Source organism: Dysidea avara, chromosome 3 (assembly GCF_963678975.1).
Source record: "Dysidea avara chromosome 3, odDysAvar1.4, whole genome shotgun sequence".
NCBI lineage: Eukaryota > Metazoa > Porifera > Demospongiae > Dictyoceratida > Dysideidae > Dysidea > Dysidea avara.
The window spans coordinates 47,393,599-47,420,540 of NC_089274.1; the positions used below are offsets into that span (position 1 = coordinate 47,393,599).

Here is a 26,942-nt window from a genome sequence, read left to right on the forward strand (position 1 = left end):
TCAGATGTTCTTCTGGATCTTCCCCTGATTTAAAGCTCCTAGGAAGACAGTTTGTAACAGTAGGAAGGAGGCAACCCACCAAAATCATTGCACTGAAAATTTCATCTCTGCCAGCCAGATGGTTAGAAAGGTTGCAGTTCTTTTAAACTTGGTGTGTAGAATACTTATACATCCAACTTCATTAAATATCTTATGTGATAGGATTGACTTCTCTTCTCTTGGCTGGTAGAGCACCTCGAACGAAAATTTTTCTCAACCCATCCGCAGAAAACAGCCTCCGTGGAAAACACAGGCAAAGTTTTACTTACTTCTATACATGGTTTGGTAGGCCAACAACACTTGATATCACACTCAGAATCTGGGAGCTCTGGACGTCTTCTTTGGAGCGCACGGAATAAAGATCAATCACGTGAGATATTAAAATCTGCGTGTTGCTCCAACAAGGGAACTCAGTTCCAAACCAAGGGTGGCATTAGTGATGGGGCACTAAAGGTAACATACTACGATAGTCGGGGATTTGTTTCTTGCAACTTCATTATTCACGTTGCGGACCCTAACTATGAGTGTTACTCTTTATAAAGCACATCAATACAGCCACACCCACTTATTTACAGTATAAATATAATTAATAGTTAGCATAAATTTCAACACATATGTACAAATATATCATTTTGGTACATAAGTATTCTGGAGTATAGTGAAGAGGTGAGTGCTTGTATCAAGTGATGCTCCCAATTTTGTGGATGACTCTTCTGAATCACTGGGTGTCAGTAACGTCACATTCGATTCCTCTAGTGTCCTTGATATTTCACGTGGATTGATACGTTTATTTGGTAGTGGATTCCTGTAACAAAATAATTATAAAGGCATCATAAATTAATCAATTCTTATCAAAACTTCTGTATTATAGGACACCTGTACATACATATGTAGTGAAGTTCTACAGCTCATTTAAATGCTGTAAGTATGTTACTATATATTTGGAGACAACAATGAAATAAAGCAATAATATTTCTTTATGGGATGTTGATAAGGTAATAACATAAATGGATCGATAATATGCTTGATCCATAACAAAGTTATAAATTGCAACTGCAACGGAGAATATAATTTAAGGAAGTTACTATGTTGACTGTTGATGCACCTTTGAAACTAACAAGGCTACAGCAAGACCTGATTCCAGAATACTAATCAAGATCCTTACACAACTCAGTTTTCCTATTTTTACCAACTTCACAAAAATGTGGGAAAGAATGCATGACAAAAATGAAGCACTTTTGAAATGCAATTACTCCCCTGCTATTTGTAGTGTGGCTATGTATACAGTTATGTTGGAATGGACCACTATACACATATACCACCACCTTCATGGAGCTACCTACCTACCTATGTCACTTGGCCAATCAACAGTCAACGTGGGATAAGTAACCACATTACAAACTGGATCACATCAAATGTGTGCACCTCATCCTACAAATTGAATCTCAACAAAACAGCAAGTGGTTCCAACATAATTGTATGCATCACATAAAATCAAATACATCTGTGTGCAGTTTCAGCATCTTGCAGAAGGAATTACAAATATTTGGAAAAGTATTAAACTAAGGTTGAGAGATTATATCGATTATGGGATTATTTCTGAACATCATGACGTTGAGATGTATAATATAAATCCCATTCGAAACAGCTTATAGCTGTAAAAAAATTGTGTATCCAAGTAAAGCAGAGTTAACTGCAACAAAACGTAGTGATATACCAGGGTGTGGCCATGTGTGAGGTGGATAATCAGATAGTATAATTGTAAAAGTATTAAGTGATGCTGCTAGCTTTTATATTATATAATTATACAATGGGCACAAGTGCTCTGCCTGATATAAACGCACGAGCCTGAGGACCATTAGGCCCGAAGGCAAGTGCATTTATACAGGCAGAACACGAGTGCATGTTGTATAACTGTTATGTACCACTCACCTAATAGGTGGGGAGAGTCTCACAAGACAGCTGTAACACTTATAAAGGCCAGGTTTCTAACATTGATTGTGGGTAACCAAGCCGAACGTTGTGATGACGTTCCCTCTACAGTACTGCAGCCACCTGAGATATTGAAAGTTAGTACGTTATGGTTTATATCACTAACCTGCATTCGCTGTTCGACTCTCATCATGTAGTGTTCAGCATGCCAGCGTGATCACTCAGTCACCATATAGACTAAGCGCCAGACTAATCGCCATAGTGATTTTCTTGAGCGAAAAAATGCAGCTAATAGACAATTTAAGTAAACAAAACCAAACCACTAAACGATACTAGTCTAATTCTTACTATTCACACTGGCTAAACTCGAATCTGGTGGCATGACAAAAACTGGTTACCACAATCAAACGTAAAGGTGAGTATTTAATAGTTTTATTGAGTCATTGTCGAAGTGGACTACAGTTTAATTTGGGCTCAGATGGCACCAGATTAGTAAGGTGTATAAGTATGTTTATATATATATGTAGACTAGAGTTGTGGCCACCCGCGTTAGCTTTTTTGATCGCCATTGGCTGCTTGGTAAACATTATACGTATTGGTGATGTTATGGCCCACAATCGACCTTTACATGTCAGGCTATGAAAGAATTCGAGTGATCTGTGAGGTGTCTTTCCACCTTTTAGGTGAGGTGTCGTAGTGGTCTTGGCTGCCGTCACTTATGCAATGCTGCACAAAACCGCAGCCAGTGCAATATCTATATTGCACTGCGGTCGGTGCATTATAACTTATAATGCACTTGTTGCAGTCTGCAAAACTGCAGCCAGTGCATTGTAAGTTATAATGTACTTGCTGCAGTCAGCAAGAGTGCCATATACAAATTATGGCACTGGCGGGGCCTTTGAACTTCCCACACAGAGTGGTACATATCTTCATAAATGCCACTCAAATTTGATTCTCAAAGTGTATAGATTCTCTGATAGTAATAAATAGTTTGAGTTTGGCCGCCTTTCCGTGGCATTGATGAAGATATATCACTCTGGTATATCACTACTTTTTGTTGCAGTTAACCCTGCTTTACTTGAACATGAAATTTTTGTACAACTATAAGCTGTTTTTGGATGGGATTTCAACCATTTTGTTAGAATAAGCAAACTCTAAAACCGTACCAGATCTAGGTGGGTTTCCATGGTTTTGACAGAAACCTCTAAGATTACAGTGACAGAATATTGCTGCATTGACAATTTATCATAGCACTTTTAGTGGCATGCAACTGCAGTCAGCTAACATCCATATTAGCTATTAAACCCTTAGTAACACTTTAATTTCCATCTCACACTGCAATAAACGATCAAGATACTTTAATAGAGCAGTCACAAAGCAGCTCTAATAAAGCAATCAACATTACAGCTAAGTTGCTAGCTACTTACGGACTTTACACAGCACTTGTAGAAACGTGACTGTTCTATTAGAGTGATTGACTGCTCTAATAGAGTGTCTTGATCTACTTCAAGCATTGACTAATTGAAGCAGAGGAACCATGCCACTGCCCATACTACAGTACGAGCCCTTTTGAAGAATTGAAAGATAGAGAAAATAGAGAGTACATCCAGAGGTAGCGGTAATAGAGGGACATGTAATTATCTGTCTTCGATTAATGCCTATAAATGGACATTTATAGTTGATTCCACCACCATATATGGCGGTTACAATGGTCAGTGGGTTAATGAAGACAGTGAGAATACTAACAAGCAAATCATCATTATAAGATACTTGCCATGCCTCTAACAAATCACTGCCTTATTTTTTTTCAACTACTCAACCTTCTTCAGAGAGAATAACAGTATAGTTGTCATGTCCTTACCAACACCGTATCATCAGTTGATATATAGCTCTGGAACAACCAGGAGGTGGTGGGAGTCTGTATCCTCTAGTCACTTTGTTCATGTACTATATTTGTTAACAGAATGTCAATACAAATAATAATACTCCACTACACCTCTTTTGCACTGCAATCTTCAAATGGCTTGTGACCCAAACTCCATATCTCATACATTACACATCCAAAACTCCACACATCACTTTGTGTTGAGTACTTCTTGTAGAATATTGCCTACATGAAAAAAATTTCAAACAGCTGATGCACATAAAAATCTAACAATAGTACAAGTTAGAATACACCTTGTATGCTGTATACATACAGTATGGACTTTTAAAACCTTTTGCACTAAGGAAACTGCACTGTCATTTTTAACCTTCTTCCTACTACCTATTTACATACGAATGCTATTTATACACTGTAAAAAAATGGTGTGGTCTTAAAAATCCTGGGTGAAAAAAGTTGTGAAATCAAAAGTGGCGGCCAAAAAATGGCTACAATGATAATAAATTTTAACAATGGCTGTGTGCATTGTTAGCATTAACATTATTGCAGCCATTTCTTGACTGCCACATTTGATTTCACAACTTTTTTCACCCAGGCACCATCTTTTCACAGCTTGGCTGTTTCTGAGTTGTATGGTATATGTAGCTGGATATAAGTTACAATAGTTTTGGGGTTTGTGGAGTGGCGTGGTAGGGCTAAAAGACTGGCAAGTGGCAAGTATTAGTGCGAGATATGTAGAACGATGGAACTAGAGTGAAGATGGTTCACCATGGTGACTGCTGGGACTGATTTCCAGAGTGAAAATCATCATAGACTGTTTCTTGACATTTGTTTAGACCATTGCATTGGTATAGTGTTACTTGTGTAAAGGATTAACACATTTTATTGTAAGATTTGCAAGTGTAAGTACTGTACTAGTGTGTTGTTTGTAATAGCATTCCCATACTTGCTCCTTTTGCAGTTGTTGGGATGTCACAAATCAGTCTGAGTGGTTCTGCTACAGAATGATAAGGTAATTATCACTGGGTTATAACTAACTTATTGCCTACAGAAGCAAAGCTGTCCTGTCTAACTGTATGGCAGTTATCACTCAGCGCAGCAATTTGACACTCCCTGCACTGCAGTGGAGACTGTGGGAGCATATTTACCTAGTTGAAACAAAATTGTGGCAAGATTGAATCTAGAAACAATTTGAGATAAGTGACTGAGATCTGGAACTAGAAAATAGCAAACAAACTTACAGTGACGTACAAGCCAATTCTTTATTGTTTTATAACATTTTAAGGTATTTTTTTAATATCAATAGTGGACTGTGAAAATCACCAAAACTATAAAATGCACAGCTCGTGTATGTAATTCTGTGGTGCAGCTAGTTATTATTCTGACTTTTACATCTAGCCAAATCACCAACTAGTCAAAAGTCATTTACAACTAACTTTTTGGCCACAACCAACCCCTTTTTAAGCCCCTTCCGCACTGGGATTTAAGGGTATATATACCACTTTAGCATGGACATTCAGAGATGCTGCTCAGGATCGCATATTTACCAGGCAATACCTAGATATTACCTGGGCAATATCATGGGAATGTGGTTTGCTCATGGTTTTGATGCACAACCAGTTCAAACTCTTTGACTCGCTTTATTGAATGACATGGAGCATTTTATTGTGGGTTTTAGTTTACACATTAGGCAAGGCTCAGTGTAGTTGTTAAGTTTAGATTATTTAACAGTAACTAAACTATATTACGCTAAGGCACACATAGTATACTTTGACGTTTATTCATTAATGAGGTATATAAAATCCAATAGATACCCAGGGTAGGTATCTAAACTGGTTAAATACCCATGACAATTTTTTGTCACGTGATTTGCTGGATTGCAGTCACAATAGCCATCAGAAATCATTGCTAGAGTGTAAAGAAAGAATCACTGGACCAAAAAGATGATCATATTCATCTAGGAAGCCTACCAGTGAGTTAGCATTAATTCGATCAGTCCTCGGTGATTATTGTGCCATTCCTCAGGTCTCTAAAATAGACTATAAATAGATTTCTAAATACCTGGATTTGTGCGATAACCTATACATCTAAGATGAATGATCTGTAAAACAATTGCTTGGATGATGCGTGGATATGTATTTCTACCCTCTGCATGAGGGTGTGTCAGCCATTGAGCAGACCATAAACATGAAGAATATGACAACTAGGTGAGTAACTTATACTCCCAAGTGCTTAACTTAATGTATTAACTTACTTACTGTCACAATAGCGCTTACTGCCACAATAGCAAAGGTTTAATGTAGTACACAATCCCACAATCAAAATTTTCTGGCATGTGTTGAAACATAATGACGTAGGAATAACATTCTGAGAGCTATTTTCCCACACTATTGAAACCACAATCGATCATCAGATGCTAGTGTATAAAACAAATGGGCTGTAGTTCTTTCACCTATCAGGTGAGTGTGCCCTGAGTAACATATGTCACTTATACCACGACTGTGTCGTGATTTTGCTGATATATACACCCTTACCCCTCGGGCCTGCGGCCCTTGGGGTTCAGGTGTATATATCAGCAAAATCCCTTGCAGCTGTGGTATAACTATTACATACATTGTGTTTATATTAGTGCTATGTACTATTGATACAAGTACGGTAGTACTGTATATTAGGGATCATGAAGGTTTGGGTTTTCCTAGCCAGAAAATTCACCCCAAAACCAGCTTCACAACTCCATCCTGGCACCTTGGCAGTATTGGTTAGGTATAACTAAGCCCAAAAGTGCTTTCAGTACGATCCTAAAGGTTTCCTGTTATGAAATTTAAAAAACAATTATTCAATGGAATTTTCTACTGCCTGCCTGCCTGCCTGCCTGCCTGCCTGCCTGCCTGCCTGCCTGCCTGCCTGCCTGCCTACCTGCCTGCCTGCCTGCCTGCCTTCAGGCAAGCATAACTCAATAACAGCTACGGCTATGGGCTTGATGTTTTCACTGTTCGACGTCGCTTTGTCCCGAGATGCGCCTTTTGGCATACCACAGTACATACAATGCACGCATCATGGACTTACTTTTGTCCTCCTTTGTGTCCCATTTCTTTTTGCTGACAGCTCAAGGTGTCTATTTGCGGTAGCGTGATGCATGGCTTCCCTACAGTACGTTTGTAAATGGGAATCGTCCGTTTTTTCCGTGGTGACTAGATTGATTGCAAAGACGATTGTAACACTGTTCTTCGTTGGTAACGCTGTAACAGGCTGAAAATAGCTGAAAGTGAAGCGTGATACATCACACAGTGACCTTGGTATTCTTTTTGACAGCCAGTTAAAATTTCATGAGCACACTGCTCAAGTCACCACCAAAGCCAACCGAGTACTTGGATTGATTAAAAATCTTTTAATTATCTTGACCCTATCATGCTAACACAATTGCTCAGTACATTAGTTCGACCCATGTTAGAATATAACAATGCTATCTGGGGACCTCATTATACCCTTGATCAGAGAAAGATAGAGATGGTGCAACGAAGAGCTACCCGTCTTCTCCCACAACTACAGGATAAACCCTATTCTGAGAGGTAGACATTATTATCATTACCATCACTCCAATACAGATGTCTGAGAGGTGACCTAATTTTCCTTTATAAAATTCTTAATACAACTTCAACAGAGATTTTACTAATTTATATACTTTCTCAAATACCACCCACACCAGGGGGCATCAGTTCAAGCTGTTTAAGGAACGGTCAAGATTGTTGTGTAGATCAAATTACTTTATTAATAGGATCACCAATGATTGGAATAGCTTACCTTCTTACGTTGTAAATAGTACTTCAATTACGTAATCCTTTTTAATTGTTGTTAGACAGTTATTTCCTAGATTCAAGATTTATTTTTGTATAATACTTTGCATTGATCGGGTATACAGGCTATGCCTTTACCCGTATTTAATCATAATCATAATAATCATAATCATAATAATCATAATCATAATAATCATAATCATAATCATAATAATAATGGTGGCTGCATTTTCAAGGCAGTAATTGATAGTTGGGGCATGTGAATCGTTTCTCGTGGTGACTGGATTGTTGCAGAGGCACTTCTTCTACTGTTGTTTTTGTTTGTAGCACTTTGTAATGGGCTGAACATAGCTGAAAGCGAAGCGTAATGGCCACTGTGATTTCGAAGGAAGTATTTGATTTTCTTGGGGCGTGCGCCACTCAGACGAAAACATTTATTCTGGTGCCATTCTTTCTTTTGATGTGGTACGCGTGAGTTCACCAGTCATAATAATGTTACAAAAAAAGTAAAAAAAACAAGTTAAAGGAAAAATTAGGAATTTTAAGTTCGATTAGGGGATATAGACTGAATTAGGGATTAAATGTTCACTAGTATATCTGCAGGTGTAGGTGACTTTCCTTGTTTTCCTACTTTTTTTTGTATGATCCCTAATCAAACTTAAAATTCCTAATTTTTCCTTTAACTTGTTGCTATAATGGCAAGACTGGGAGTGGCTAGAAAATGAAAACTAAAATAATATCATTAGTATACATCATGCAGTTCTCTCAGATGAGATCTTTCTATCACCAGTAATTCCTTTTCAGTACAGTGTTGGGACAGTTACTTTGTAAAAGTAACTAGTTACATATTACAGTGGAACCTCTTAACAAACTCCCTGAATTAAGGACACAATAGAAAAAACCTCCATAATAAGGACAAAAATTTTGGTCCCAACAGGTCTGGTTAATACATCTTTTACCTCTGAAAGAGGAAAACCTCTACATTACAGCAAAAAGTGGCCAAAAATTCTGGGTCCCAAAATGTCTGTAATAGAGAGGTTCCACTGTACATATTACTTGCTACAGAACTATTTAGTTACAGTTACATATTAATCAAAAAATAAAGTAATTATAATAATATTACATATTATATTACTTTGTGTCCACAGCCTTAAGCTGTCACGTGTGAAACTACCACTTTATCACATGACATGGTTTTGTTGTTGGGCAACGTACAAATCTTGGTTATAAGTAAGAAGCTGGTGAATAAGCTTCATTCAGTAGGCTTCATTACTTCGTTGTGGCTAGGCGTTGCTCAGTGGATTACTAACAAGGTTAGTAACTTCGTTACTTGTAGTAATAATATTATGTAATATTAGGCTGGTTACAGTAACTATACTATTTGGGTAATGCATTACATTTGTAAGTAAAGTAACTTGAGTTATATTACTTGTTTTAATAGCATATTTCGTTATATTACTTAGTTACCACAAAAGTAATAATATTACATAACGCGTTACTCCCAACACTGTTCAGTATTACTCCAACAGTTTAATTGAAAAGTGCTCATATGTACTTTTTACAGTAGTATCTGCAAATTCTTATAGGCAGTCCCTACAACAGGTAAGTTAACAGAATATCAGTAAAGTCCACAAAGTTCAGTTTGAGGTTTGACCACCTGTAACAATATAGCTACCAACTGTACTTATAAAACTTCAATACCTAATAAAGTAAATACAATGATGAATGACAGCTATGACAGTAAAAAAACTTAACAATTCTCATGACAGCTTAGTGGCACCATCATAATACCATAACTAGCAGTCGATTAAGTTGACTGATAATCAATGTAGTTTGTGAAAATTATACAAAACAAAAAGCTTATTGTATGCCATAAAAGAGGCTGGAACACTAGTGATAAATGCAACTGGACTAGTACTGCTAACATGTGTTGGTACACAACCTATACCCCAAAAATAGGAGCCATGTTAGCAGAGTAAGTAAAATTCTATGGGAACAGAAAGTGGGAACAGGAATAATCACCTCATAAAGGTAATAGTAGATTATACTTGTTTGAAGTACTGCTACATGTTTCCATTTAAAACAATCAAAACACTCTAATAGAACAGCTACTGTGCACTAAAACACTCTAATAGAGCAGTCAAGAATATTTACCATCCTACTAGGGTCCTGCAAGGTGAGTAAACTACTCAGCACAGAATATATATGCTCCTTTGAAACTGTAAATTGTAGCCTCAAGATAACAAGTCATATCATAGGGAATGTGGTGTTCTTGTCAGGCTGAAATTGTTCCAATGAGCAATGAAGAGGATAAAGAAACTTGGAACAGTCAAGGAGCCTCTCATGAGCCACCCCAGCCTGACAAATGTACTGCTGCACACTCCATCATATGACTTCTTATCCTGAGGCTGGAGAGGTGCAACTTCCCAAACTAATATACAGGCTCTGTCAGCTATCATATCATAGAATAGCCTGCCAAAATGCTACCACTAACAACCATCATAGAAACATTCTCTGCAATAATAATTTACCTTTACAGAAGACTCACAATGTATCTAGCATCAACAACAAGAAAACCTTTTCAAAAAACAAATACTTAATTTTAAAAATCTTCAAAACCCAAAATTTGTTTGTGTCTGCCTGACCATAGTCGCAAGGCTAACAACACATTGTACAGCCACCAAATTACGCCACAGTATGTGACTACAATTACGACAGTGGAGCAAATTATCCAATTGAAGTCACAACAGTACCTTTACTCCTTATTGGGATGCTTCACTCATAGAGAATACATTGTAACAATACCTCATACAAGCTATTGTAGAAAGGAAACTCTCACAGAATGCTGTAGTGAACACACCAGTGTGGATATCATACATGCTTGTCTAACTGCATCTATATAAAGTTATTGAGTGTGACAACCATGTCTATAGTGATCAAACACAGCATGTATTATAATGTAGGGATCCAAGTGATAAAAGTAGTGAAACGAGATATGAATGGCAGTAATACAAACATTTTTCAGGGGGAAAATCCCTACTTGCATATTGATCAAAGTAATTATGATAGCATGCCAACGCAGTACGTAGCTTTGCAGTAATGCCATCAATGATATCTCTTGATTCACTACGTTTCTATCACTACTTCATTTTAAAATAATACTTTTTAGGGCTTACTAGGTGTTTTGATCATTTTAGCAGGAGGACCCTACAATGCTTTAAACAAGCATGTTGGTGTAAAATCCACCCTGTATCATACAGTATGATAGTATTGTATAGTTGGGACTACAAGGAAGTATGCGTGGCCCACAAAATAATATCACCCAAAAAAACAGCCTCAATTTCCCCTGACGACGATGAGGCAGTATTGGTTAGGCCCAAACAAGCTTTTAGACAAGTTGCTACAGAATTTTAAAAAAAAATTATTTAACGGAATTAAAAAAAATTATTTAACAGAATTTTCTAGTGACTGAAGTAACTGACTGATTCCTTCAGACAAGCGTAACTCGATAATGGCTAAGGCTACAGGCTTGATCTTTTTTACTGTTTGATATTGCTTTGGCCCGACAGGTGCCTTTTGGCATACCACAGTAGACTTACCAGTGTCCTCCTTTGTGTCCCATTGTTTGCTGACAGCAAAAAGTGTTGATTTGGCGATAGCACATAATGGCTTCCCTTTGTAACGGAAATCGTCCGTATTTGTCATAGCAGCTATTTTGATAACAGAGGTGCTTTTCAAACAGTTCTTGATTCATACTGCTGTGTAACAGTTTGAACGTAACCGACAACGAAGCATAATGGATACTTCACTTTTCAGACGATAATTGATATAATTGGGGCGTGCGGCACCATTTCTTTTGGTATGTGTGGATTGCAGGGGTGCTTTTTGAACAGTTCTTGATTCGAAATGCTGCGTAACGGATTGAACAAAGCTGACAACGAAGCATAATGGATACTTCACTTTTCAGATGATAATTGGGATGCGTGGTGCCATTTCAGATCGGTATGCGTGGGTTCACCAGTCATAATAAGTATTTACAAAAAAAGTTTACATACAAGTACACTGAAAAATTTGGAATTTTCAACTAGAGTAGGGACCATAGCACATCAACATGAGCACAGTAACGATATACCACTTCTTATTGTTTTACTGTGATTTAATATCGTGCACTACTCCAGCTTGTTTCAGTACTTTTTATTGATGTGCTATGGTCCCTACTCTAGTTGAAAATTTTAAATTTTTCTGTGTACTTGTATTAACACAATGACCTTTACTGCTCATTGTTCTCATTCCCACTTTCTGTTCCTGTCCCATATTCTACCCACCCACAGGGGTGGATCCAGACTTATGGAAAGGGGGGGGTCAAAAATGAACTGAGGCACTACATTGTCTCTGGTTTGATAAGGTGAGACCAAAAAAAAAAAAAAAGGTCACAGCCAGCTAACAATAGCTGCTCACCTCACCAACCACGCATTTATAGCTGATAAAGTACATAAAAATCCTTAAATAGCTCACTACACACTGTTCTAGTACTGTCACTGCTTTATTAGAGTGACTGCTCTATTAGAGTATCTTGATCTTGGTATACTAAAAATTTTTGGAGGGGGGTCAGGAGCCCCCTTTGACCCCCCCCCCCCCCCCCCCCCCCTATATCCGCCCCTGACCCATGTTGACAAATACGTGCATGTTACCTGTACTAGGCTTCAATCCATTATCAAAAATAATTTAAAGAATTGTCTTGTTTATGCTACATGTAATAATTGTAAAACAGGCATGAGGGCTTTGCCTGATATGTATACCCGACTGCCCAAGGGCTGCAGGCCCGAGGGCAGAGGGCACACATATCAGGCAAAGCCTGAATACCCCGTGTTACAGCTAATATGTAACACTTATTAGGCTGATAGCCTGTACAGGGCGATCAATTACCCGAGCTAATATGAGTGCAGCTACTGGATGTATTATATATGCATACCTAAAATTTTCGATTATGGGTCAGCAGCTAGTATGTTCTGGTCGTCCGGCTACGATGAATGGACATATCCTAAGAATATCATGGAAAATTTCGGTTACGCGAGTTTAATCTTTTAATCAGTGCTATTGAATCGTTTATGGAAAAGTATGGAGTTCACTAAAGGCCTAGATAGGTAAACTTCCTGGTAAAGTGGTTACTCTGTGCAGAGTGGTAACTTCGTGATGGGGGCGTGTCTGTATTCAAAAACGTGTGGAAACGATTGGTGCTAGTTCTCACCTTAGCCCAACATTTTTCAACTCGTAGGATGGCGAGGATAACAAAACACTCTCCATCTGAGTGGTTTTCATGGCGAAATCCAAGTTGTGCATCCTAATCACGTGAGTATTAATCAATCCCTACAATCAATTTTAGCGTCGACATCTATATAATCAGTGCCAAGTTGTAGCCCGGCCTACATTTCGTATGTAGCCCAGCTAGCTGGGCTACATATGAAATATAGCCTGGGCAGCTTCTTTGATCTGAGGTGTGAAAGTGTTACATTTAATAGTTATACCATGGCTGTGATGGATTTGCTGATATATACACCCAAAGCCTGAGGGCTGCGGGTGTATAATATCAGCAAATACCAAGCAGCCGTGGTATAAGTGATATATATTAAGCCAACTAACTTTGCTATTGGGACAGTAAGTTAAGTACTTAGGACCATAAGTTACTAACCTATTTCAACGTAGCAGTAGTAGCTTTGCTGTTCCGTGGTCTGTTCAAAGGCTGATACGCGGTGGGTAGAAATATGCATCCACAATTGCCCAAACAATTATTTTGTGCCTTCATTATCCTTTAGTAATAACCAACTAGTCTATCTTAGCAAATATACTGAGCTTAGCAACCACTACAAAAATGAGTCCCACAATACAAAGCTCTATGTCGCTCACTATAACGAGTCAAAGTGCATCGATTCTTTGAACTGCTGGGTATCAAAGTCATTGGCAAACCGCTTTCCCATGATATTGCCCGGGCAATATGTGGGTTAAACACTGAGCGGCGCCTTTGAATGCCCATGCTAAAGTGGTATATATACATAAAAACACTGGTATCTCAGCCACTTGACTTGCACTTCATTTTATGCATAGCACTTGAGGCAATGTTTTTACTTTACAAATTGATTGGATTTTGAATAAGATACATTCACACACTCACTTCAGGAGCAGTCCACTTTAATGGTATCTTCCCTCCTGTGGACACATAGTACGTGTCATCTGATACATCTCGTGCCATCCCAAAATCAGCAATCTGTAGAAATTAGCAATAAATTAATGCAAATGAATTAAACTACCACATTAAATATTGTTTTCCACCTAAAACAATGTTCAAGTCACTCATCATTCATCTTACATTTTTTTTATTTAGTGGACTTTTCTGCTGACCGACTAACTAACTTAGTAATGTCTTCAAACAAGCGTAACTCGACAACAACTATATATAGCCACGCAGTTGATTTTTTCACTGCTAGACATTGTGTCAGCCTGACAGGTGCATTTTGGCATACCACAGTAAATGCAATGTATGCATCATTTTGTTTGTGTAGTTAGCAAAAAGTGTCAATTTACAGTAGCGCATTATGGCTTTCCAGTGGCTTTGCTGACTAGCTAATATAGTTATCATCCGTATTTTCTGTTGTGGCTGGATTGATTGCAGAAACACTTCTCGTATTGAAATGCTGTGTAATGGACTGAACAAACACACACCCCTGCAGCTGAACACAAAGCGCTTCACTTACACGTGGGGCACATGTATGAATTTTATGGTATGTCTAGCATCATTCTTCAAAGGTGAAGATTGCCGTGTGATTGTGTTACAAATGTAATGTACTAGTATTTTAAAAAATTGTAAATTTAAAAATGAAGTAGGGATCTATACAACAAAAAGTAGTGAAACTAGAGATGAATACTGGTATTACAACATAGCTCAGTGGGAAAGTCCCTACTTTAGCATTGAGCTATTAAAGTAGGGACTTTCCCACTGAGTTATGCTGTAATACTATCATTTATCTCGTTTCACTACTTTTTTGTTGCATAGATCCTAATTCATTTTTAAATTTACATATTTAAAAATACTAGTTTGTTTAGTTTTTTGTTGTAGCACAGCCAGCTACAATGTAACTTGCGACTGTTCTATTAGAATATCATGCATGACTGTTGTATTAGAGTATATCTAGAGTCAACCAAGTGTGTAGCTAGCTAGACCAATAAGGGGTGAGGTCATTTTGTTTGCTGTTAAGTAACCAGCTAGTCTATTAAGAGGTGTGGTCTCCGTACTCTATTGCTATTAGTCTACCTAGATCTTTAATTGATAGGCGTGATCATGAACCTATCACAAACAGGATTCCAGTCGCGAACTTGCATATATCTAGTCTTATAGTAGCGCCAGGACTGAAGCGCTTCTGAAATCCAGCTCTGAAATAATTCCGTGGTGTATATATACGTATGTTGCTGAAAGAAAGTGTTGATAAAGAAAATTAATGGACGCCTCGATATGGTTTCGTGGGATGAAGAAGACAAGCAGCCTGATTGAATATAAAGAGGCGCAGAGGACTTACACTCATCATAACCCCAAAAAGGCACATCCCGCTGGTGAGTTTACTATTGTGGCACAAATGGTGGCTGTGTGCTGCTTCGTTTGGCCTCTAGCCTTGCGACTGTGGTCAGTAAGTGAAGCAGTGAGGCAGGAGTGAGACTAAAAAGAGTTTTGGCGATTTTTAAAATTCTATATCTGGCCACCTGTAAGTGTTTTGTTATATTTAATGCTGTTTTATATATCATATGGACTACAGTGGAACCTCTCTTAACAAGCTCCCCGAATTAAGGACACAATAGAAACAACTTCCATAATAAGGACAAAAATGTTGGTCCCAACAGGTCTGGTTAATACATCTTTTACCTCTGAAAGAGAAAACCTCTATATTACAGCAAAAAGTGGCCTGGGTCCCAAAATGTTCGTAATAGAGAGGGTACACTGTAGTACTATTCCATAAAAGTGATTTTCGCTGTGTAAAATATCTCTAGGATGATTTGTAAAGGCGGACTTTTGGGCTGTACAAAATTTTCAGGGTGATCCCTACTTAAATGTTACTACTGTACCATTTGATACAGAATTACAAGATTATAGTACAATAGGAATACAACTTGTAAATGGTCATAAAGAAAGTTCCGCATCAAATGTGCTATAGTAATACAATAACTGTTATTATCATTGTTTTGAGCAATAAACAATCCACGGCATACCTTACACACATCATCACTTGCTACTAGTATGTTTCTAGCAGCCAGGTCTCTGTGTACGAACAGTTTTGAAGTAAGATAAACAAGTCCTAATGATATTTGTCTACAAAATCTCAACAAGTCATGTTTCTTCTCTCCACAAGTTTCAGGAGGTGTCCTGTGTGCATACCATTAAATAAACTTGTTGTTGATATGATGTAACTCCCTTACATATTTTTTAAATTAATTAAAAATTCTCGCAGATCTCCTTTAGGCATGTACTCCAATATGATCATTGTATTGTCTTTCTTAGTTGCTACTCCATAAAGTCTCACTATGTGGTTGTCCTTGAACTGACCCATAATGGCTGCCTCCCTTAGAAATCTCACCCTCTCTGACTTTGACCATTTTGGATGGAGTACTTTTGCTGCTACTTGTATAGGATCAGCAGAACCATCAGTCCATGTGCCCAAATGGACTACTCCAAATTCACCTGATCCAAGTTGTTGTGACATCCTAAAAGTAGTCATTAACGAACAGAATGTTATAGTACTGTATAGTAGGGATCACGAATATTGTGTTTCTCTGTCCAAATAATCAGCCTCACTTTTCTTCATGATGGCTTGGGCATATCAAACCTAAACATGCCTTCAGAGCGACAGTCCATAGTAATTGTTTTTTTACAGTGGCTAACTAGCTGACCAGCTGACCAACCGACCGACCGACCGACTGACCAACTGATGCCTTCAGCTAAGCATAACTGACTTTGGATAAAGCTATGAGCTTGATTTTACTCATTGTTTGACATTGCTTAAGCCTTTTTGCCGACCACAGCAGCTACAATGCATACATTATGGACTTATGTTCATCCTCTTTGTATTCATTTCTTTCTCCACTTCTGCATAGGTGCTGATTTGTGGTGGCTTTTATCACAAGAATCATCCATAATTTCCATAGTGCAGGGTCTTGCCCAGGAATTCCTGAGTGGTGACCTCTAAAGTTACTGTGAACTGATATGCTGTGAACATTTGTGTGTTATATTTGAGTACATTGCATGTACATCAGTGATATATGTAAGAATTGTACTGGTCTCTTTGATCTACTGCCGACCAGTATGAGCCCAACCCTGATAGTGAGTGGATTGATTTTAAAGGTGTTTCTTGTACTGTTCTTCATGTGCAATGCTACCTAACAGGCAGAACATAACCGAAAACAATGCAGAATGGCTACAGTAGAACCTCTCTTAACAAACCTCCTGAGTTAATAAGGACACTATAGAGATACCTCCATAATAAGGACAATGATTTTGGTCCCAACAGGTCTAACTACATAGATATTCATCTCTAAAACAGGAAAACCTCTAACAACACATTCATTACTAGTGAACTAACGTATACTACATCAAAGGAAGGAATGGTCGTGCAAGTGAACGTGTGTCCTGACTATCACTTACAGATAAGAGAAGTACAGTGCTCTCTATGTACAAACCTCCACGATCTCTAATACACAGTACTAGCATAATGTATGATATGCAGTGTGAATAGTTACTGTAGTTAACCACTGATCCTAACCCATTGCAATGTGATACACATTAAACTGATATAAGAAGTTTTAACCTTACTACCATTCATCTTGCTAGGAAATAGTAAACACTATCACTCACTTTACAGTATTTGCAGATATAATGCGAAACTTTTTACTCTCAAAATAAGCATAAATAGCCTCTTCTGAATGTCCTGGATCTGAGTAATAATCATCATCTCCACTTGGTGAGCCTGACACTCTTGTGTCATCATATGTAGTAGAGTGTGCTGAAATATCTTCCAATGCATTTGAGTGCTGCACAGTGTCATATAGAATATCAGAGTAAGCTCGTTGTGCAGATGAATACTCGTCAGGGTGTTCAACAACCTCATAATCATTGCTGGCCAGTTTTGGACGATCTGTAGGCGAGGTCTCACCTGGAATCAAATATTCATAAGGTTTGCTATTAACACCACAATCAGGGTCATTGGGATAATCATATTCTGGCTTTGCGTTCCGCTAATTGTGATAAAAGAATGAAACATTACAAGCACAATTCTTATTACCTTGTCATGGCCTACTTGTTTGATCACTGATTGTTCAGGGTAGTCAACTGTTGAATATTGGTGGCTACTATCAGTGATTGGCTCACAGCCCAACCCATGATTTGCTAAACTAAATGTCACTGTAATGTACATATATGGTATCGTATACATACACAGTTAAGGAATTTACTTGGGGGAATGTTAAGTTTTCCCTTCTTTCTTTTCCTGTACCACAGTAAGATTATGATGAGTAAGAAGACAATGACACAGACAACAACTCCTAATATACAACCCACAATAATGCCAGCAACAGCAGAGGATGATGAGCCACTTTCATTGTCAACAGTGTTTGTTGTTGTAGTCACGGACATTGTTGAAGTGGTGGACATACCTAGTGTTGACATACTTGATGTTGAAATGGTATTCATATCTGGCATTGACAAAACTGAAGCAGTGGGCACAGATAGTGTCAAAGCAGTAGACATAACTGATGACTGTGTAGCAGCACCACCTGGTGTTGGAGTCATAGACATAGCCACCGCCGAAGTGGTAGCCATAACCAGTGTTGAAGTGATAGACATAACTGATGATGAAGTTGTAGCCATGACTGGTGTTGAAGTGGTAGACATAACCGATGATGAAGTTGTAGCCATAACTGGTGTTGAAGTTGTAGCCATAACTGGTGTTGAAGTGGTAGACATAACTGGTGTTGAAGTGGTAGACATAACTGGTGTCAAAGTGGTAGACATAACTGGTGTTGTAGTGGATGATGTACCAGGTACTAAGTTAAAGTCAACATATTACTCATGTCAACCACAGATTGATAGCAAAGATTATTGTACTACCAGACCCAACAAAACAACAAACTATAAAGCCATAAAGCACATTAACACGCTATTGGGGGTCAAACATATTATCTGTATACAAGTAGTGTTGCCTATTATGTATATTAATTGGCAAGCACTACACTATACATGAATGTATTAGTTGGTGCACATGCTCTACTGATTGTTCACTCATGTCTTGTAGAGTTTTATTACAAACATAACAACTGGGGTATTAGGTTAATCATATTAATGTATAGCTCAAAAGTTTGGCAGGAGGAAAGTTTGGCAGGAGGAAAGTTTGGCGAGTGAGTGGTGTTTCGGCAAACTACAATCCACCAAATTGCGTGTCCAACACAAATCTGTGTTAGCTACTAAGAAATTTTCCCTTTGCCAAAATCATATTGTGGCAAATTCATCAAAGTTTCTCCTGGCTACATGGTAATCTGTGGAATTGTAAACATGGAGGTTAACTGATAACCTTTAAACCGAATGCTAATATACATTATCCACCAGCAAGGACAATCAGTGAACCATGTAAGTTGCACTAACTTTAATAAACATTACATTTAGCTTTTCAGGACAGGGAAATATCCAGGTGGGGGTCATAAACCCTGGGAAACTTCCCTGAAATTTTGCTTACTGCTCAGAACATTGAGACTTCGGGCTTTCCAATTAGGTTTCACGGACACAATACCTGCAAGTCATGCAAAGGTGTCTCATATGTACCTACACAAATTACTGTTTTAGTAGTGAGAAACTGGAAATGATCAAAACAATCTAATAAAGCAGTCAGGCGATAAGTACTATTTAGACATAACCATCCCTCGAATGCAATGGGACTACATCTTTATAAAATTCTGTGTACACATCCGAGAGTGGCAAGCACACCTATCAGAACAAATGTGCTGCTTTCCTGACTGTGGAAACATTAGAAAACACTGGTGATTCAATAGTCACAAATTACTTTTGTAGTTCCGTTAGTCACTATTGGACTGTACGGTGATTTTTACAGATGAAAATGGTGACAAATCTAGTACAGAAAATGTAAAGAGTGTGTAAATAAAGATTGCAGTACTATCACAAATGTTTAAAAGGGGATGTCACCTAGGCACACGTTGTAGATCAATCTGTAATCATGGTCAAAGTCTTGACTGGGAAAACGTCACCTTGACCTGTGACTTGAAGTGTTTATCAGTGCTTGACCTGTGACTTAAGTGTTTCTTCTCATTTCGACTGCTGCCCTCTTTTCCAATGCGCGCTTGTGCTTGTAACTTAATTTCTTAGAGTGTGTTACCAACAGCTGTGCAAGAAACATCACTACAATCACAATGAAAGGTCTGCTGTAGCTTTGTAGCACCTTGTTGGAAATTCTTATATCTTGAGATTAGCATATAATTCCATAAACTTAGTGTTAAATACATATACTTTTTGATTGTGGGGTTTGAACTCTTAATCTAATCTTGACTTTGACACACTGTAGAGCAATTTTGTGGCCTTCACCATTGACTTTGAGTTTGACTGTGGTTGCACATCTACAGCAAGGGCCTGTGTGATAGCCCCTTAAAATAGGAAAATATCAGCAGATGTAACCTGGATGCCCATTTGGCTTAGTGTACACACACAAGTCACTTCCATATTAAATAATTATAAAGAATGTGCATCCAAAAATAAGACAAACTTTTAGAACTTTAAAATACCAGAATGACAAAGGTTTAGTGCATTCTTTAGAATACACATATCATACAGAGGACAGGAGTCATTTCTAAATGTAATTGATAATCAAGTACAAAACTTCCACTGCTGCTACAACTAATTTTGCATGCTATATAACTTTAGGAGGATGAAAGTATAATAAGTGCTGTGAAATACAATTCATGTTAACTACATTCTTGTGATTCTAAGGTGGGTGGACAGCAATGGAATGGTGGTCATGGGGTTCATCACTCTAACCTTCTTAGCGGTTTTAAATTGTTGTTTGAGAGTTGTAGTGTCTTGTGTTTATCCTGACTTAAATGCATGAGATTGCCGTTAGTACTTAACTGCAATCTTTGTATTTGAGAACTCCTAAGCATCACTACTACACTTTTCAGTACAAACTCATTGTGCTCATATGCATGCTCCTTGGGACTAACATTGTGACCACATGTAGAACATATTACACATGTAAATACTAAAAAGATGACAAGTCCTACTAACTTACCAAGGTGTACTCTAATAGCAATGTTGTAGTTGGCATCATTGGAACTTCTACCAACAACACTGTTTTGATTACCAGTAACTTGATAAGTTGTTATTTGACTGTTATCAAGAGTACGTAACAACAGTACATTAATATTAGAATACAATCCCACAACTGATCCTGATGGTGCAGTGAACTGTTCTGTTACTGGGAGGGTGTAGTTCTGACATGAAAATGTACTACCAACACTAGGATTGAATGTGACTGTGTTTGATTGGATGAGTGAATAAGTAGTACCTCCAGTCCTCTCCCAAATACCAGGATTAAATGTCACTGATGAAACAGCACCTAGTATCTGATAACAGAACTCCCAGGTAGTCACAATTCCTTCACACTGAACTGTATATCCAGTTAGTATGTATGTTTGACTTGTTCCAATAGGCCCTCCCCCAGTCTGAAAGACTGACCCAACACTATTAGGTACTGTACACACTTGACCATTGACTGCTACACAAATAATATACAACACATGAATAATGTTCATTAAAATGTTTCACTAACCATATGCTAATAGGTGAAGGGAAGCTACGCAATGGGCCAAACTTCTCAATTCTAAATAAAGTACAACATTTACACACAAATAAGTATGTACAATAGACACTTAGCAATTTGACTTGTGCCCTCTGTACTATAGAATTAAAAAATGAGTCATAAATGACCATTGTGTCAGGCGTATTCAATGTAGGTGTATAATATGTTCTATTTTTTAAAGAAACTCTGCATGTCTGTGCTTCATTTGCGGGCCGTGCGTGCGTGCAAGTGGGTGCATGTGCGTGTGCGTGTGCATGCATGTGTGTATGTGTGTGCGTGCATGTGTGTTGGTTGTGTCTGTGTGCATGTCTCTGTGCATGTGCATGTCTCTCTGTGTGTATGCACATACATGTATATGCATGTGTGCGTGCGTGCATGTGTGTGTCTGTGTGTATGCCTCTGCGTGGCGAACCCCAGGCAACACAGTGTTTTTACTGGCTAAACCGACTTGAGCTTGCGAGATTGGGTTTCTGTGTCAAACCCAGGACGTCATTAGATAGCATCACTTGGCACTCGCCAAGCTTGTACCCCTGCTGAGGTGCTGCAAGTCTTCCAGGGTTATCATCTACAAAATTGTGCACAAAGAGCAAAAACAGCTGTTATAACAGCTAGCACGTGGAACATACGTTCAATGGTGGTGGAACGTATGCATCAATGTGTGTGCGTGTGTGTGTGTGTGTGTGTGTGTGTGTGTGTGTGTGTGTGTGTGTGTGTGTGTGTGTGTGTGCAAGTCTCTGTGTGTATGTGCATGTGTGAGCATGCATGTTTACGTGTGTATGTGCACGTGCATGTGTATACATGTCTGTGTGTGTATACCACAGTAATCAGAAAGTTCCAGGTTCGATGCTCAGATATACCCAGTTGCTGTTGTTTCTTTGATTACTCAGTCTACCAAGCTGTTAGAAGGGGACCCGGTGACCTGGTATCAACTGGGGAGGTTGCCCACACAGCTGTAAAATCAATGGGTGCCTAGAGTTAACCAGGAAAGTACTGGCAGGAGGATTTGCCTGTCCTGACTCGTACCTATGTAGTTATGTACCTTGTCTTTTATTGCACATGTTTTGGAGGACTTATCATCAGGCTCACCTAGAATAGGATTTCCTTTGGAAGTTACTCTGTACTCTACCAGATACACCACAGAATATATAAGTCAGCAAAATTAAAATGCTGAAGTTTAACTGTCATACTATATAAGTAGCTGATACGTAGTTACAGCTTGGCAAAATTGACAGGTCAATTAGCATATTATATTCAGCAGGGCAATAGCTACTACAAATTCCCAATAATTGATCATAAAAGTTGAACGTAACCTTTTCTGATTTTGGTCAAGTGTGCCTTTTCATGCAACCTTATTCTCTCACTGCATGCATAGCTCTTCATGCTACACCCCTTTCATCTCGCTGTGTAGTGCATATCCACCTTTTCCAAAACACTCTTTTATAGTGTTTATGTAAGATTATTGGCTCAGAAGACAAGTGGTATGTACAGTTCCACAGAGCCAATAAATTATGCTTTAGTAATGATCACAGAAAGAGGTGTACACCTTCAAACATATCAAATGAGAGATTAAATGTAGGGACAAAATTTCAGATGAGCACTAAAATTTTTGATTAATAAATGACTGGGAATTTTCTTAGTGAAAATGTTAGTCCTAAACTAAGACTGAAATTTCCCTAAGAGGTGGTAGCTGAGTGGTAAAGATCCCGGACTAGTGTCGGCCACAGACCAGGAATCTGTAAATAGTCTTTCTACATTTTTTTGGCTGATCAGTGTCAATGGCATGGCATTAAATTGTGTAAGTTATTCCCTACCCCATCCTTCTTGTGTGGCTCTAACTAACTGAGAACTTGATACATTTACTAAGTGTGCATTTTGCTGTACTATCAAACCGTCTTACTGTAGGGCCTTACGAGGAAAACAGAACACTTAGTTGCATATAACTCCCAGTATGGGCTAAGCAGAGGATTATAGGGGAAATATAACTGGCAAAATATCCCACAGGTATGGGGAGCATTTGCCACTGCAATAATTTTATCTTTCCATTGTGGGAGGAGCTTGCAAAGCGAAAAAAAGGTGAGGAACAAAGCCTAGTTATTTGGAAAGGAAAATAGAGTTTGATGACCTGAATGTCAGAACAAAGAGAGCATCATACTCAAGTTGTGTCTGTTTTTATTGTAATTAATTAAGGCTGGCAGAAGTAATTACTGCCAGACCCTCACCACATTTACTTTCATACGTACTACACTGTATATGCATTTAGTCTTTTTGTATGCTGTGCTGTAAAGCTTTTGATAATGATAACAATAATGTACCCAATGGTAATGGTTTCATGTCAATTTACAGGTAGCAGCACTATTCCAACAGGGGAATGTTAGTGGGATATTTGCTCATAAAATTGTCAAATCCCCACCCTTCGTACTACTGGGGGAGTAGGGCCTTAACATTGATAGGTACACTACCTGGTCAGACTATTAAAGTACCATCCAAACTGCTGATCACTTCTTACAGACCAGATATTGTGGTCTATAATTCTGAAGAATCCACTGTTACAGCTTTACTAGAGCTGACTTATCCCTTGGACTCTGAACGTCACATTGAAGCAGCTAGATCTAGGAAGCAAAATAAGACAGAGTACTTACTACTTGCAGAATTTGATCGTTTGAGGATCAACAACTATTACAACAGTTGAAATTAGTGTGCTAGGACACAATCAGCCCAGCTGTATTTGGCATTTCAAGAGTTTTGTTGACTTCACTCAGCCTTCAGTCACCACCAAGTCTGCTGTTCAGCAGACTTTTGACGATGCAGCTAAGACGTGCATATCCTGTTCACAGAAAATTTTCTTGGCCAGGACTGAATTGCAGTGAGTGGACAGCGTAGTTTAATATGTATAATGTATTTTCGTATGTAGTTTAGGGTGTTCTTTTTTTTGTTTAACCTTGCCGTGCCCTCACAGATCTCTTTAATCCAGTACTACGGTCTAAAATATATCATTGAATAATCTATGGCTAGACCCCGTATTGGCATTAGCAATCTGTGCACACATACCGTTAGCTCGAGCGATTGTGGTAAATCAAATTCCACGCCCGGCGTGGTCCTTACGTGATTTGAAGATACACAGTATACATGTACTCCTGTCATGAATTATACATAGTTTACACATACTTAAAGAACTGCAGTACATCAGTAGCTCAGGTCTGGCTCTGTATTCGGCCCGGTGTTCACGACTGAAATTTAGCGCCAATGGGCGCTTGGAAGCTGACAAAGAAAATTGATCACGTTGGTGACACACAATCAACGCGCAGTGCTAAATCTTTTTTGAGTTGATATTGTCGAATAGCTGTAGTAGCCTTCAGAGTAGCCTTTACCAGAAGGTATGTTACAAACCAATTATGGCAACTATAGACCTGCTCAGAAATTGCCAAAAAATGGCAATTACTGGCAACCAACAGTTTCCACCTGAAATGGACAAACCATATCCAACATGTTACCTGTAAAGCAAACTCAGCCAATGCTCTTTTGCGACGTAATATTAGCTCTTGCACTCAACAAACTAAGAAGCTGTGTTATCTAGCAATGGTACGTCCTATATTAGAGTATGCATCAACTGTCTGGTCTCCAGACACTAACAGTAGCATCTACAAGTTAGAAATGGTCCAACAAAGAGCTGCAAGGTTTATTACAAACACTTATTCACCCTGGGCTAGTGTAACTGAGATACTAGATCACCTGAATCTACCAACTCTTGAACAGCGACGGAACAATTTGAAGCTAGTTATGATGTATAAAATGGTGCATAGACAAGTTCACATCGATAATGGAACCTATTTAATCCCAACAGCAAGCCAAACACGAGGTCACGATCAACGATTTTTGCAGCCACACTCCAGAATTGATTCTTACCTTTACTCTTATTATCCCTCTACAATTAAATTATGGAATAACCTATCTAGCAGTACTGTGGAATCACCTACCTTAAGCACATTTAAACAATGTATTAATTATAGCTAAGTACAATCACTATAATTTATTCTTAATTTAATCTGTTGTACTATATACTCCATATGGAGGTTTCTGTACAGTAATTACATAACCAAGTAATAAGAATAATACTTTTTTTCGTCAAAATACGTCATAAATAATTAAATAATGTACGGCTAAACCACTGCACATAAAAATATGCACTAACCGGTAATGAAATAAGTAATACACGAAGGGAAAAACTAAAAATGGATTCATCTCTACTTGCTGTAATTACGAAGTTTACCATTCCAAATAACGCTGTCCAATAAATAAACAAAATAACTTTGCGGTAAGAGTCCCTAGCAACGAACTCGTACAACCGGTTTGAAAAACGGGTTGTAGCTTATAGCATAGATAATAGACATCTATGCTTATAGCAACCGACTAGTTCATATGCGCTGCGCGTTTAACCGGACATTAGATACTACTTGCAGTTGAGAAGCTCAGTGAGAAGACACTTCGAGTTAAAGGAATTGTTAGTTGATGGATGAACAGAATGCCACACATTGAGATTTAGTGGGCGTGTCACGTGCGTAAGGAACTCGGCCAATTAAAACCAAAGCCAAGTGTAATTTTACTCGTCCAGTTAGGACAGCGACTGAAGGAGCAGGGAGAAACGACACAAGAAGGTTTACAGCTGAAAAAGTGTTGTAAGTTGGGTAGGAAAGGGTCCAAGAGAACATATAAGAGGAATGTCAAGCATATTGGATATTTAAGTAGAGCAATATATTAAAAGTAAAAAGATATTTTGATAGCTAGAGCAGCTTATTTGTTTGTTCCTTGCTTCACTACATAATGTGAAAAGTGATTTTCCAATGATATCACTTTTTTATTTCCAGTAAAGTTGATCCGCACTTTTGACTGTATCTCTAGCATTGAAGGCAGAAAAAGTCTGTAATGAATTTCAACATGTTTACCCCTTCATTTTATTGGTCATCACATTGTGTATTGCACACAGTTTTATTGACTGTAGAAACTAGTCTGACTTTCTATAGAGTAAGGGTCTGGTCACTGTGACATTCAAAATTTGTGGTGTAACACTTTTAAAACTGGTAATGCTGCCTAATCCATATGGAAAAAAATCTTGGTTATGTTAATCCATATGGAAAGAAATCTTGGTTATGTTAATCCATATGGAAAGAATCTTTGGTTTTCTTTGGTTTGTAGCTGTTTGCTGATGTTTTTCGAGAACTACTCACTTTATGTGGCTGTTGGATGTACCATCCTTGCTGACATCAGTGATGTACACAGGAAATTTGAAAAGGGGTTTCCAATACAGCTAAGTGACTGTTATATTAGAATAGTTTGTATTGTCTGACTGCTTTATTAGAGTATCTCGATCTTTTCACCAAAATCATAATTCAGAACAATGCTATA

At 38.2% G+C, this 26,942-nt stretch overlaps 1 protein-coding gene across 4 annotated transcripts; it reads right to left on the reverse strand.

The window, feature by feature from the left end:
* Positions 1-616: 616 nt before the first annotated feature.
* LOC136251328 (uncharacterized) lies at positions 617-24,830 on the reverse strand. 4 transcript variants are annotated; one of them, XM_066043766.1, is made up of 12 exons: positions 24,708-24,830; positions 21,513-21,563; positions 20,973-21,455; positions 18,136-18,726; positions 17,967-18,085; positions 17,540-17,919; positions 16,108-16,392; positions 15,901-16,054; positions 13,817-13,909; positions 3,968-4,081; positions 3,833-3,918; positions 617-844 (listed from the first exon to the last, which is right to left on the reverse strand). In XM_066043766.1, the coding sequence occupies exons 1-12, from the start codon at positions 24,724-24,726 to the stop codon at positions 667-669; spliced, it is 2,553 nt and encodes an 850-aa protein (XP_065899838.1). In that variant the 5' UTR covers positions 24,727-24,830; the 3' UTR covers positions 617-666. The 4 variants fall into 4 exon arrangements, with proteins under 4 accessions (XP_065899838.1, XP_065899839.1, XP_065899837.1 ...); XM_066043767.1 differs by having other exon boundaries at positions 17,982-18,085; positions 20,973-21,458; XM_066043765.1 differs by having other exon boundaries at positions 20,973-21,458.
* Positions 24,831-26,942: the final 2,112 nt, after the last annotated feature.